Source organism: Pseudophryne corroboree, chromosome 5, assembly GCF_028390025.1.
Source record: "Pseudophryne corroboree isolate aPseCor3 chromosome 5, aPseCor3.hap2, whole genome shotgun sequence".
In the NCBI taxonomy this organism is placed as follows: domain Eukaryota; kingdom Metazoa; phylum Chordata; class Amphibia; order Anura; family Myobatrachidae; genus Pseudophryne; species Pseudophryne corroboree.
The window spans coordinates 778323235-778338144 of NC_086448.1; the positions used below are offsets into that span (position 1 = coordinate 778323235).

The following is a 14910-nucleotide window of genomic DNA, read 5'->3' on the forward strand; positions in this document are numbered from 1 at the left end:
ATTCAATCTCATCTCAATTTGACTTTTTTAAGTCGAATTGAGATGAGGGACGCAGAGGAGGAGAGTGGGGGAGACCAGCGGGGACAGCCGCCGGCAGACGGAGATCAGTGCTACAGTAGCGCTGCAGGAGGATGTCACACAGTCGCCCGACCTCACGGCAGTGTCCACCCGGCTCCAGCAAGCGTGACCTCACTTGCTGGAGCCGGGTGGAAGCTGCCGTGAGCGGCGCGGCTGTGTGACATCCTGCTGCAGTGCTGTGATGTAGCGCTGATCTCCCCTATATGCCCGTGACTTCCCCCCGTCTCCCTGCGGCTCTCCCCCTTCTCCTCCTCTCGGGTCACATATCTCAGTCCGACATTTTTTTATGTCAGACTGAGATGGTCGAAAAGGGGGCCAACACCTGTCGGTTTTGGCCCCGTTTTCTACACAAGCATGTGGATCAGCAGCTATTCCACCGATCCACGTACTTTTCGACAAGTCGAATTCCTCGACTTGTCGAAAAGCATTGAATAGGTCGAATCACGTTTCGACCTTAAAAAGTCGAAAACTGCCATCTTTTCGACAGACGGCAGTTTTCGACACCAATTGAATATACCCCATAGAGTGCATAGTGTAGGAGCACCTACAGTAAGTCAGAGAGGATGAATAAACAATACCTATAGGATAAGTTAGGTGTCATTTCCCGTTTTGCTGGGAACGGCTGAGATTCCCGTCCAGTTTAGCAAGCGAGAGATCCAGAAATACAGCAGAACAGAGGGTTGGAGGCTCTGTTTTGTCTGCGTAAACTTGTGAACTCTCCTGATTGCAGCTTCCTCTATTAGCAGATGATCTAATATGCAGATGCATGCCTGACATACCTGCTGCTCCATTCCCACGTTGTTTACAGCTAAACATGCAATTAGAACGTCCTTCTTTTGTTACAAGTGGCGGCTCTGTCAAGCAGAGATTAATCTTTGTGACATGTTTTCTTTATTATGGTTGTCTTTGCTTAATGGCAAAATGATTGTGTGGCAAACAATGCCATAATATTAGGTAAGGATTATGCGTCCGTTGATGAGCCTAGAATGTGCAGCAAACGTGTACTGAGTGATCGCCGCTAGCTCTGCACCTGCCGCAGACCCAAAGCAGTTCTCCAGTCCGCGGCGCTTTCTAGGGACGTGAGCCACACAGCCAAGCCCATTGCAAGTGCTATTCCATCTAGATGGGTTGGGTAGGACATGTCGACAGTCATAATGTTGACACTCATGAGAATGTTGACATGGTCATAAGGGGATCCAGTCCCTAGGTCGACCACTATTGGTCGACAGTAACTAGGTCAACAGGATCTCTAGGTCAACATGTTCTAGGTCGACAGGTCAAAAGGGCGAAACATGAGTTTTTCACAATTTTTTTTTTTTTTACCTTTTTCATACTTAACGATCCACCCGGACTATGATTCGGAGTAGTAACCTTGCCCAAAGCTCGCGAGCCATGCGAGGGGACTCGGTGCACTAATTGGGGTTCCCGGTCACTGTACGGAGAAAATGACACCAAATAAACATAAAAAACGCACGTCGACCTTTTGACCTGTCGACTATATCGACATAGAGACCCTGTCAACCTTGCATACCACACTTGGTCATAATGGTGACATTGACCATGTCAACATTTATAATGTTGACAGTGATGACATGTCGACATATCATCCCTGGTGGGCCTGTGGTGACTTACCTGCTCCTGTCGGCCGCAGCGTCTCTCGTGTCCCAGCGGCCATGTGACCATCACTTCCGGGTCAGACCACAGTTCCGATGAGTATTTCTCCACTAAGTCCTTATCCTTACCCCTCCCTCTAGTGTCTAATACTACCCTCCCCCCCCCTCCCTGGTAGCCAAGCTCTAACATTCACCAGCAGCCTAACCATAAAGTCGACATTTTACCAGTGTCAACATAACTTTTGACTTTGTGAACAGTGGCGTCACAAGCCAGGTGCGGGGGGTGCAGGCCTGCACCCGGGTGTCACCATCAGAAGGGGTGACACCAAAGTGCCGACTCTTCTGCAGTGACAGAAGCTGAGTGCTGCAGTGTGATATTTTCCTGCAGCACTCGGCTGCTGTCACAGATGAAGAGCCGCACACACACCCAACCTTTTTTCGGGTGGTCGCGCCTCCGGCACGTGGAATAGTGCAGAACGCACACCAGTTGTCACCACACCCAGTGACGCCTCTGATTGGGAATGTGGCTATTGTCATTGTCAGTCTTTTGAATACAAACTTTCTGGAGTTCAAGGGGATTCCCCCACTTTTTCATGAAGCTCCCCCAAGTCGCTCACTGTAGAATTACAGCACAGGTGCGTATTAAGCATTTTCTATTTGAATAGCAAGGGTGGCAGGAGCGCGAATGCTGAAATAGGTTTCAATATGCGCCTTAAGTTGAACAATGGTAAAAATCGTAACTTAATGTGGTCAATGGAATTTCCCCCTACAGATGTGTCCTCATACATCTTGCATCAATACACCACACCGCAGATGCGTGAATGAGCTGACAGGTCCCAATCTAACTCCGTTAGTGTTGGGCGTCTTTTTTTGCTGAACATGCGTTTTATTCGCAATATTCAAATAGGGCACACAAGCAGACTCTTGCTTAAAATGGTGTGCGGCATGCCTGTATTCTGTGTATGATTGCGGCTGTATCTGTATACGAAATGATAAGTTACAGTGTTTTCTAGGGTATTTTTAGGAAAACACTGTAACATACCATTTCATATGCAGATACAGCCGTGGTCGCACACAGGTTATAGGCTTGCTGCATTTTAATCAGCAGAGTCTGCTTGTGCGTCTTATTTGCACCATTCTGCTAATAGGACGTATTTTAAAGGAAAACGTCACTTGTAAAGACGCTTGGCGCTACCGAGTTACTCCTTGGCATGGCGTGATTAGGGCTGTTTAACATGCAGGGAGGCTAAATGTAAGTGGACACATCTGTATATGTAGGACTGTTTAATTATAGGAATGAGTCCGGTGATTGTGAATAGAGAGAGCCCCAAGTGACAATTTGTTGGGGAGGGAGAGGTGAGAGGACCCTGCCATACTTTACCAATGTGGTGGAGTACATGATCAAAGACTTTGGGGCAGATTCAATTGCCAGCGGAAAATGTGAAAAACCAATTTAGTTGCAAGACGGAAAATGGGATCAACGCGTCTTTTTTCAGGCACCTCCAGAGCAAGTCTGATGTTTCCTAAAATCATTCATTTTAGGAAAAATCTCTGGGACTTGCTCTGGGAACCCAGCAGCATCCCACACCGTCCTGAGGAATGATTAAGCATTTGGAAGTTTCCAATGACTTAATAAGTCTGTAATTACTCACTTCCAAAGTGGTGTCTTTTGCATCCAGCGTTGGAAGCCAGATCCTCTGCAGCAGTGTATGCGAGATATGTGGAGAGTCTGTGAATGCATGTACAAGTATACAGTAAGTGTGTGTGCGCATGTGTGTGTGATTGTGACCCCCCTGTGTGTGTGTGTACAACCACCCCCGGAGCCGGCCGCTGGGAGAATTACATATTGCATCTGCCCAGCAGCCCTGGAGCCTCCCAGAACACTGCGGGTATTGGTAAGCAAGGTTTTTTGCCTCGCTCCCAGTTGATTCCCCCCTTTTTCCTCTAGTGATGGAAGGTGGGTGGATCATGCATACAATTTACTGATAGCTGTCTGAGCTGTTAGTGGGACCACAAAGAGGGATATGGTCCTAAGTACAGGGCCGGATCTAGACTTTGTGGTGCCCCGGGTGAAAAATAGGGGCGTGACTTCATGGAGAAGGGGCGTGGTCAGTTATGCCCCCTGTAGAGTTGTGCCCCCTAGTGGTGCTGTGCTCCCTGTAGAGTTGTGCCCCCTAGTTGCGCCATGACCCCAGTACTGTGCCCCCTGTAGAGTTGTGCCCCCTAGTTGTGCCACTTAAAAAATAAAATAAATAAAAATAAATTGATACTTACAATCCCCGCTCCTGCTTCCTGACCGCTGCTGCCCTCCGTCTGCGGCCGCTCCTCTGATCTATGGGAGAGACGTCATGACGTCTCTCCCATAGCACCGCATAGACAGTAGAGGTCAGTCATGACCCCTAGTGTCTATGTGCCGCTCCCACAATGCAGTGCGGTGCGCGATGACTTAATTGCGCACTGCACAGCACCGCATTTACCAAGCATCGGGGGGCACCAGTAGCGGATCTTGCCGCAGTGCCTTCTGGACGGCGGCGCCGCCCCCATGCAAAAATCCTGCGTGCCCGTAGCAAGATCCGCTACTGCCTAAGTAGGATAATGGCAATTGTAACATTAGCAAGGTGCCAAAAAGGAATTACATACGTAATCCCACTGGGTGGGATGCCGACTGTCAGTATCCCGACAGCGGCATCCTGTCCGGCAGAATGCCGGCAGCGGAGCAGGCAGCATGAGTCCCCTTGCGGGTTCGCCGCGCTCCCCACGCTGTGGGCTCGGTGGCAGACTGCGCTCGCCACAGGTGCTATTCCTACTCTGTGGGTGTAGTGGACACCCACAAGTGGAAATAGCCCCTGTGCGCCGGTTTTCAGGCTGGCGGCATTGCCGGCTGGTGGGATTCCGACGTCTGCATCCTGACAGCCAGCAAATTAAACGGATCCACTAAAAAGACTTGTGTATTCTTACAAAGAACAGCCTGTATTTTATTTGGACTTGCAGTTAAAAAATTAAGGAATTGTTAACACCGTAAATTGAGAAAGAGATGAACACGAAAGGTTTAAAGGGGTGGTATTCAGTATGCCGGCTGTTGGGATCCCGGCGCTCTATATACCGGCGCCGGAATCCCGACACCCGGCATATCAACAACTATTCTCCCTTCTTGGGGGTCCACGACCCCCCTGGAGGGAGAATAAATAGCGTGACGCGCCACTGTGCCAGCAGCGTGGCGAGCGCAACGAGCCCGCAAGGGGCTCATTTGTGCTCGCCCCGCTGTCGGCACGCCAGCGGTCGGCATGCCGGCACCAGTATGCTGGTCGCCGGGAACCCGACCGCCAGCAAAACATACTACACCCGTTTAAAGAAGCATTGCCGTTCTGCACACCGACAGTGGTGCAGCGTGGTGTGTGATACCGTGGAGACCGACACAGCGTTATGCCACCTGTTGCAGCCCAATTATAATACCTGGCACCTAAATCGCAGCAGACATTTGCCTTCTTATTCTTTCATATCCACGTTAACCGTATCTAACAGAAAAAAAATAAAGATTCCTATTATACAGTTCTACCATTGCTACATAATTGCCAAAAACTGCTCATGTATACATGCTTGTGATTACTCTGCTCTAGAGAGCTAGCTGTTTCCAGTGTTGGGTTCATTAATGGGCGTGCATTACTTGTGACAAATCTTATAAAAAAAAAGTTTATTTTCCAGTAATTTGGGCAATATTCCTTATATAACATAATTAAGATGTTTATAACAATATTTATTTATTGCTTTTTTTTTTTTTTTTACTACGCTACCATAGAAAATCCAACAACATTATAAACTTGACATGGTAAATAGAAAAAGGAATTGTTCTTCCTGATGAAGTCCAAAGCTGTAATCCACAGTGACCAATCCGATTCCGAGTTAATGGACACTTGTACTCATTGCATGTTGTTATTATTAAATAAGCCCATTTAGGTGTTGTATATACAGGTTGAGTCTCCCTTATCCAAAATGCTTGGGACCAGAGGTATTTTGGATATGGGATTTTTCCGTATATTGGAATAATTGCATACCATAATGAGATATCATGGCGATGGGACCTAAATCTAAGCACAGAATGCATTTATGTTACCTATACACCATATACACACAGCCTGAAGGTCATTTTAGCCAATATTTTTATAACTTTGTGCATTAAACAAAGTGTGTCTACATTCACACAATTCATTTATGTTTCATATACACCTTATACACACAGCCTGAAGGTCATTTAATACAATATTTTTAATAACTTTGTGTATTAAACAAAGTTTGTGTACATTGAGCCATCAAAAAACAAAGGTTTCACTATCTCACTCTCACTCAAAAAAGTCCGTATTTCGGAATATTCCGTATTTCGGAATATTTGGATATGGGATACTCAACCTGTAATGTGATTGTTACTAGAACTTGATTTTCTTCTCAGACTAAAGTCTCTCTGCCTTGGAGCCATCTCAGCCAATTTGTAATTAGCTGCTAGGAAAACCGCTCACCACAAACCGCTCTTAATATCCAGATAACTTATTATTTTCACCTTTTCTTTCAGCTTTTATCTTTAAATGTGTAATCTATACCACTTGTTTATGCACAGCGGTATTTACATTGAATGAATTTACCATCTGTTTACAGAGTTCAGAAGGATTTTGATGTTCCCACAAACTGCTTAATTGGTGCTCATGCATACTGTACGCAAGTAAGTAATTAAGAGGCATCTGTGTAATTAAAAACACAACAAAGGCTTTATTTTTAAATTAGAGTGAAACAATTTGAGCGCAGTGCAAGATCTAGACAAAATGTTATATTAAATTATAATAGTAAAATGCTGCCTCTGTCCCGCAACCACTCCCCACTATACTTCCCTCAGTTGCCAGCAGAACAGTCCTCTCTTGGTGATCTGTCCCGCCTCCGTCTTGAGGTCAGAGCATTTGGGGGGGAGGGGGAGGGGGGGAGGATGGTGTGTGCCCCCTCTGTCAGATCATCATCAATTATTATTAAGAAAATAAATTAGATTGTGAACGATATATCGTTTACATCGTCTAGTGCACAGGTTCTCAAACTCGGTCCTCAGGACCCCACACGGTCCATGTTTTGCAGGTCACCTGTAGCTTTTTAAAATGTGACAGTTGGTGACACACAGTGCAGCTGCTGGGTGACATGGAAAACGTGAACCGTGTGGGGTCCTGAGGACCGAGTTTGAGAACCACTGGTCTAGTGTGTATGGTCCTAGCAATCAACAATGCGCGCACCTGCAGCATGCTCAATGTGAGCAATGTCACTTGTGACATCACTCATCACGGTATGTGTGTACAGAGACGCAATGAGCGATGTTCAATATGTGACATTGCTCACCTCCCCGGCAGCGGCTCCATTCTAGCTGAGCCACTGACGGGAGCCGCTGACCGCTCAGTGTCTCCGTCATAATTTCTCCCACTGCCCCACCAATGAAGTTTTATTTCACCCACTGCCGCTCCAATTATAAATCCACTGTGCCACCAACTTAATAAAATGTAATTATAATGGGTTCAATAATATATATATATATATAAATAAATATATATATATATATATATATTACATAAAGTCCAAAGGTGCGGCACTCCTAGCGGCTTGAATAAAGGACAACAGCAGGGCATGCGTGTAGACAACGTTTCAATGCCTTTATTGCGGCATTGTCATCAGGTCTTTTTTGCCGCTATAAAGGCATTGAAACGTTGTCTACACGCATGCTCTGCTGCCGTCCTTTATTCAAGCCGCTAGGAGTGCCGCACCTTTGGACTTTATGTGATTATGATTTGTAGAGGCACCCGGTGCATTAACACGGTCTTAATGGGAGAGCCGGGCACTCTGGTCTGTATATAATATTAAAATATGTAAAAAAGGTGCCAATTCCAAATTTCTCTTTCGTATTTCAAATTGTTTGAAAAATGGCTTATGGGCCCTAAACACTAATAGATTTCACTAAACAATATGAACGTTCTCATTTATTAATGAAGGAGAACAAGTTCATATCGTTCAGTGTGTAGGCACTAACGATGAACAATGCATGGCCCCGTGCCCGTTCATCGTTGGTGCCGGGTCACTTATACATGCAGGCCAATATGGACAATCTCATCTTTATTAGCATGCAGTGCTATGGAGCAGGGTGACTGGAGGAGTGAAGAAACTTCACTCCCCCCGTCACCTCCAAACCCCCCCCCCCTGCCGCCGGGTCGCCCGTCGGCTGTATCCGCCGTCGGGCAGCTCGGCGTCGGGTAATGTGTCTGGGGCCCATAGTGTGTACACTCAATTTCGTTTGTCAGGGCTCTGGGAAGTTCAAGGGAAATTGCTCATCTTCCACATTGTTCATCTTTCACATTGGTCATGTCTTCTAGTGTGTAGGGCCCTTAAGGCGGTCCCATCTCATCAATGCGCGAGACCCAAAAGCTCCTGCTACGCGGGGAAGGGGGGGCGGTACCGCATGGAGCAGCAACGGGCGGAGGAGGAGGAGAGCAGAGAGGTGCCATAGAGCTCCACAGTGCTGGACAGTGGGGAAAAGCTGGGTTTTATATCTATATTAAGGGGGTAATTCCTATAGAGTGTAAGCTTGCAAGCAGGGCCTTCTTACCGCTTTGTCCCTCACTTATTACCCTGTCTCATTTTTTATACTGTTTTGTTCCCAGTTGTAAAGCGCCATGGAATATGCTGGTGCTATATAAATAACCTGAGCATTTCTTGTGAATATACACAATTCTCTCTCTGTATGGACTGTCCAAGTCTGCATCACTCCCCACTAGTCAGTGGCCAGCGATAAGTCACAATCACCAATAGCAGCTCTCTCCCATGTATTCCCTTAGAATTATCCTGGAGTAATGAGATCCAGTGGGGGCTGTAAATTATGTTCCGTGCACTGTGATTGGCTGATATAGTTCTCAATAACAGTATATTCTGGAACAATGTAAGTACTATTTGTAATACAGACACATCTGATAAGTTTTTAGGGGGTTGAATACTTTTGCAAGCTACTGAATAAGTGTTTGCCGTTATGTGGATCTCATTATAGGGGTGCTAATTGCATAATCCATACACCCCAGCATTCTAATTTGTTTGTAACATCCCTTAACCACTTAACTGACACATTTTTTTTACAACACTCAGAAATTGTAATTTTTTTTTAAAATGTAATAAAGTTTCAAAATAATTTTTAATAATATATTTAAATATTTTATTTTACAAAAAATATACCTTGGGGGTGTTTTACACCCTCCCCCCATACCCCCGTGTTCAGAGGACCCCATTGTAAAATGACTTACCACCCCCTATCAGAAAAAGCCCCCCAGGGGCAAAATATCTCCAGCATTATCGACCACCACCCCTCTAGTGGTAATAGATCCCAGAGCCACCAGCCTCACCCCCAGTGTCAGTGGGCCCCCACTGTTTAATCCCCCCCTTTCCTCTCCCCCCCCCCCCCCCCTTCAACCATGTTTCACTGCAGGGGTGTAGTATGAGTGGCCGGGATCCCGACCGCCGGCATACCGATAGCTGGGCGAGCGCTAATGAGCCCCTTGCTCGCAACATTATTTATTCTCCCTCCAGGGGGGTCGTGGACCCCCAAGAGGGAGAATATGTGTCGGCATGCCAGCAGTCGGGATCCTGGCACCGGTATGCTGGTCGCCGGGATCCCGGCCGGCGGCACACTGAAGACCACCCCACTGTAGAGACCAGCATAGTTGTGCTGGGGACCTAGCTTTTTTCGTTCCGGTGCATGTGCCAGATATTTCTTGGTGTTGAGATCACAGGGGCCTAATTCAGCATGAGATGAAGCCCGTGTGCAGTGTGCGTTCGCACAGGTGAGATGTGACAGCATCTCACTTATGCGGATGCTTCTGCCTGATTGACAGCCAGAGGCGTTCATGGGGCGGGAGCGTCGAAGCGGTGTTTGGGCGGGGGGGGGGACGGTGCGGCGGGGTGCCGCTGCGTTATGTCACACGCAGCCTCTGAGACCCAAAACATGGCGGCCCGGCGACTGCCTTCGCAGCTAGCCTGCAGAATCAGGGAGTTACACCAAACATGCCAGCGCTCGCATTTTAACAGGGGGGGGGAGGGGCAGGACCCAGAATACGGGGTGGCCTTGCCCTGCGATGGGTGGCCCCCTATCCGCATGTTTGTGGAACGAGTTGTACACTGTAGTTGTGCGATTTTTCACACAACTACAACTCATGCTGGATTAGGCCCGTAGTACATACAGCCTGCAATGCTGGGTCTCATTTGTGCCTAATTAATAGTTCCTTTAGTTATTTCCAGTCTGCTACGTGGTTTGGCAAAGAGTAAATAAACATACACATGTAATTTAAATTATCATTGGACAATTGTGGAACGTTAAGAGTCCACCCAGCCCGAACAAAGGAATATGTGAATTTTGGCAGGGGTGCATTTCCCCGCACCGGCCTGCTGTGGATGCCTATACTCGGAGGTCAACACATGTATGAGAAATTAAACCCTTGAACCCCTTATACGCAGGGAAGATTTCACTGATCACATGAAGCGTACGTCTGTAAACCTGCATGTGTTTTCTCACATAGTTACAGCCTCAGCTGAACTAGATCTCTCTGTCTCGTCAATCGCTCATTGTTGCGGGCGTAGCGACTCGCCGTCCGCATTGTGTTGTATAAGAAAATGTTGTGTTTATGTGTGATTCTGTTAGAAAGTGTGTTTCTTGACCCTGTGTCCCAAGAGGCAGAGCCATATAAGCTGGTCATGCTGCACATTACTGAATTACTCATATCAGTCTGACTCTGATAAGGTACACGGAGAACAAAGCGCCCATTCTAATAGGGAGCGCGATCACGCACGAGCCCTCGATATTATGCAGTACCTCTTTTATAGCTGGTTATGGAACAGGGTAGCAATTCAAAAAAAAAAATAAGATAACACATACAGCTGATCACAAGACTGTCGTGGTGCAAGATCCAGTACTGTGTGTCCCTTATGTACAAGGAGAGACATGTCTGTGTTATTAGTGTTAGCCATTCATCTAGCAGTGTGTGTGCAGGACATTATAATACGTATGGAAGTGTAATAGATTCAGATGTGGAAGCAGCAGCAGCGACAGCACTAATATGGTAATGCAGCAGGGGGCGTCACGCCTCCTGCTGCATTACAGATCCAGGCTACGTCCTAGGACGCAGTATCGGATCATCTGCGACACTGTCAGCCGGCTGCGTGACTCATGGGGTCGCGCAATCCGGCCGCCACATCGACTACAAAGAAGCCAGGAAAACTTGCTGTCACCGCCCCCTTCACGCCCCCAAAGCGGAATCGGACTGCCAATCACTGACAGTCTGATGCGGTAGAGTGACTGACATCGCAGACCCGTGCTGCACATGTGCAGTACGCGGCCAGCGCACGCATTGAGTTCTTTGCAGCATGCGTTGCAAGAGCTCCAAGACCTGAATCAGGCCCAAGGTCATAAATGACTGTGGGAATGGGAATAAAACATACAGGAGCACATTTAGAGTTACAGATGTGTCTTCATACACAATTGCTGCCACTCCAAACATCCCTTCTTGACGCGCCAGGTCCTGTGCTACTTGGCTGGCGTCAGTCGCCTTTTTTGCATCTTTCTTCACCGGAAAATGCAGCTTAGTTGCAAACGGATGTGGTAAGCCGCCTTACAAAACTGCGCTGATTAATGTGATACACGACACTTGTTTATCTGTGCGACTGAGTTGGTATATGAAGTGCTACAGTGGAGCATGGGCACTTTTCTCACTCCAAGTTCCGTTGTGCTCCGTACACAGTCGCACACAGATATACAAGTGTCGCATATCAAATTAACCATACCTCCCAACGTTACAGTAGGGAGATTCGAGACTCTCTGCTGTAGTGCGACCCAGAAAGGGGGTGTGACCTTGGATGGGAGGGGTGTGGCCTCAGCCGAGTGGACATGGCCTGACAGCACAGGCCCATTGCGACCCAGCACTCCCGAGTAGCTGGGCAGCCCCCTGCACACCTTCCCGCACTGAATAGATGCCATGCGCGTGTCACTGCTACTACGGAAGTAGTGTTAGGGATTGCGGGAACAGCTGAGGTTTAGGTCAGCTATCCTCGCACTAGAGCAGTGCTTAATTGCTGGTAGGTATTTAATCGGTAGTTAAATATCCACCTTCTCAAATCGCGGATACTTAGAGGCCAATTCAGACCTGATCGGTGCTGTGCGTTTTCGCAGCTACTGCAACACGGGATGCGGCGAAAAGTCGCCTACCAGCACAGCAATGTTATGCAGGTACGTACTTACTCGCCGGGTGCAATAGCATCGCTGCCATGCGATGCTATCGCACCCGTGCGGCGGGGGGAGGCCAGACATGCGGGGCAGACTAGCCCTGTGCTGGGTGTCCCCACGCGTGTCAGGGTGGCTGATCGTAGCCGTGCAAAATTTAGCACGGCTGCGATCAGGTCTGAATTAGCCCCTTAGTTGGATACATAAATATTGGGTACCCCGAAATGAGACCCACAGTGTGGAAAACGTTTGAGGCAGGAGTGGTTTACCAATCTGCATAGTCAACCACTGTGAGCAGACGCAAATAGATCTTCATATGGTTTATGCCTAACAGAAAGTCAGCTGATCCTGGGATATTTGTTCCTGACTCAGGATCAGCTGCAGAATCAGGGAACTTCCTGAGCCTACCTGTTTGGATTGAATCTATATGAATTGTATTTAGTAAATCATGTGAATCTTTGGCACCATGCCCGCACCCTTTAAAATGAATATCCAGTCCCAGCCTGAGTCTGGTTTGCACTGAAACATGGAAACAGATTAGCACACGGTAATAGTGATAGTGAAAGCTATCACCAGTCTAGACAAACTGGATTGGTCCATTTATAACACGAAGTCCCAGAGCATCTCTTCCCCACTCTCATGGTTAATTCCAGCCCCTGCTTAGTCTGTTCAAAGCAGAACCTCCCCTCCACTGGGTGTATTTTCTTAACCTGCTGTAAAATAAGGCACAGCTACTGAAATATAGGCGGACTGTGTAACCAGAGCGGATTCTGCGCTGTGCCTCCGTCATTTTGCACTTTGTACAGTTAATAGAGTACACATGATAAACTGTGATATTGGGGCAGATGTATGATGCCTGGAGGAGGCATAAGGAAGTGATAAAGCAGTGATAAGTGGAAGGTGATAACGCACCAGCCAATCGCCTCCAATATGTAAATTGACAGGAGCTGATTGGCTGGTGCGTTATCACCTTGCTCTTATCACGGCTTTATGACTTCTTTATTCCTTCTCCAGGCCTAATACATCTGTCCCAATATTCCTTACAACAACATATGGGGTCTATTCATGAAGCAGTGAAAAGTGTGGAGAAGTGAGCTAGTGGTGAAGTTGCCCATGGCAGCCAATCAGTGTTGAGGTAACATTTATAAAATGTATTCTATAAAATTATACGTAGCAGCTGATTGGTTGCCATGGGCAACTTCTCCACTGGCTCACTTCTCCACACTTTTCACTGCTTCATGAATAGACCTCTAAAAGTACACTAAGCTAAGTTTTTATGTCAAAATGCACAGATCTCATCCTGGTAACAAATGAGTATTTTGTTGGAGTTCTTTCTTGTTTATCTCCATTGTATTAGACCAACCTGACAGTGTTGTATTCTATCATTAAAAACAGGAGCTTGTAAACCTCATAATGGGAGGCAGAGCCGTGTCTAACGTGTTCAATGACGTGGTGGAGCTGGACTCTGGGAATGGGAATATCACTATTCTGAAGGGGATCACTAGCCGCGGAGAGATCGGGTTCCTGTCTCTCTTTGAACACTACAGCGTGTGTCAGGTAAGTGCGTCGCACTCACTGGGGGGCTCTTTGTAGATAGCACTGATGAAAACCATATCATGCATGACATGACAAATAAGAAAGAGCAAATAACTATGCACCTGGACAAACCATATTGCAATGCAAGAGGTGCATGTACTTACATTATTTGGCATGCAGGGTAAATGCTGTCAGCTTCTGCATGTAGCCCACAGGTGCTGGGCAGCTTTATTCCTACACTGCAGTTTAGAGCTGAGTCTGGACATGCCCCTCCCAAATCTCCATCCCTGCACGCTACATCTGCCCCACCTGCAGTATAACATACTTTAGCCCAGCTGCACAGTTACTTACTTTATTCCCCACTCAGAATCAGGCCTCAGATACATTAGATCCGCAGCGATGAGGAAAACCAACAATTCTATTTAAATATTTTGGTGACCAAAGATCCACCCAGCGCTGCACAAATTGTGTGTGCGCAGACAAACGCCAGAAAGAGATGGGGCATATTCCATTGTATTCTCCTGGCAGATGATTCTGAGGAATATCCACAATATATTTCCCTATGCCACTGCTTATTGGCCGCTCTGTTGTATTGTGGCTTTTACCAATAATAATTTTGTCTGCAAAGCAGCTGCTGATACATTCCATAGAAACGTACAGTTCTGTGGAAACTGCAACACTTCCTGAAATACCTGTACAATCAGTTCAGCATGCTCCACATTTATACTTCTGCTCAGTGAAATAGGGGAAAATGACAATGATAGAACAAATGAAGTAAAACGTAATACAGGAAAGACATTTGTTTGGAGAAAAACAATTGACCATTATCCAGTAGCCGCGTAAGAGCAACAATCGTCTTGGAGAAAAATAAACATTTGTTCATCCATTATAATATGCCCATTGCTTCTCTGTAATTTATTTCACGATTAACACATGCGCCAGTGGCGTAGCTGTAATTGGTGCAGTGTATGCAGTGCACACACGCCCCTCAGGTCCCATTTTCCTAGTGTTTTCCTCATGCGCAGGTGGAAAATCACTGGGAAAATGGCCACCACACCATTTTCCTGGAGACTGTGCATGCGCAGCGCTAGAGTCTTCTAGTGCTCACTCAGACTATCCTGCTGGCTAGAGAGGAAGGACCCCAGACGGAGACTTGTAGTGGTCCAGGGAAATGTAAAAAGCGGGCCTATTCAACACTATTGAAGTGTCTGTCTACATGGAGTATTTTTCCACTTAAGTCTGGAGTATTTTTCCACACAAGTGTGAGCAGGTGCTGTCTGTAGAATCTCGTCCCTAAACACACCTGAAGAGGATCGTGCCTTACTCTAATGTAGTGAGCTGGAAAAAATATTGTTTTGTTGATTTTTAAATACAATTTTCAAGAATCACTCAAAAATCATAGCTCTTACA

General features: G+C 46.8%; 1 protein-coding gene across 2 annotated transcripts in view; it reads left to right on the forward strand.

Annotated features, from left to right (window-relative positions):
* Positions 1–14910, forward strand: part of MINDY4 (MINDY lysine 48 deubiquitinase 4) — a 379811-nt gene that overhangs the window by 310130 nt on the left and 54771 nt on the right. For both annotated transcript variants that reach the window (XR_010177939.1, XM_063924327.1), the window contains exons 14-15: positions 6339–6402; positions 13360–13521. Coding sequence is in view for 1 of the 2 variants with exons in the window: in XM_063924327.1 (XP_063780397.1) it covers positions 6339–6402; positions 13360–13521 (226 nt within the window). In the remaining variant the exon portion in view is untranslated. The remainder of the gene's footprint in view (positions 1–6338; positions 6403–13359; positions 13522–14910) is intronic.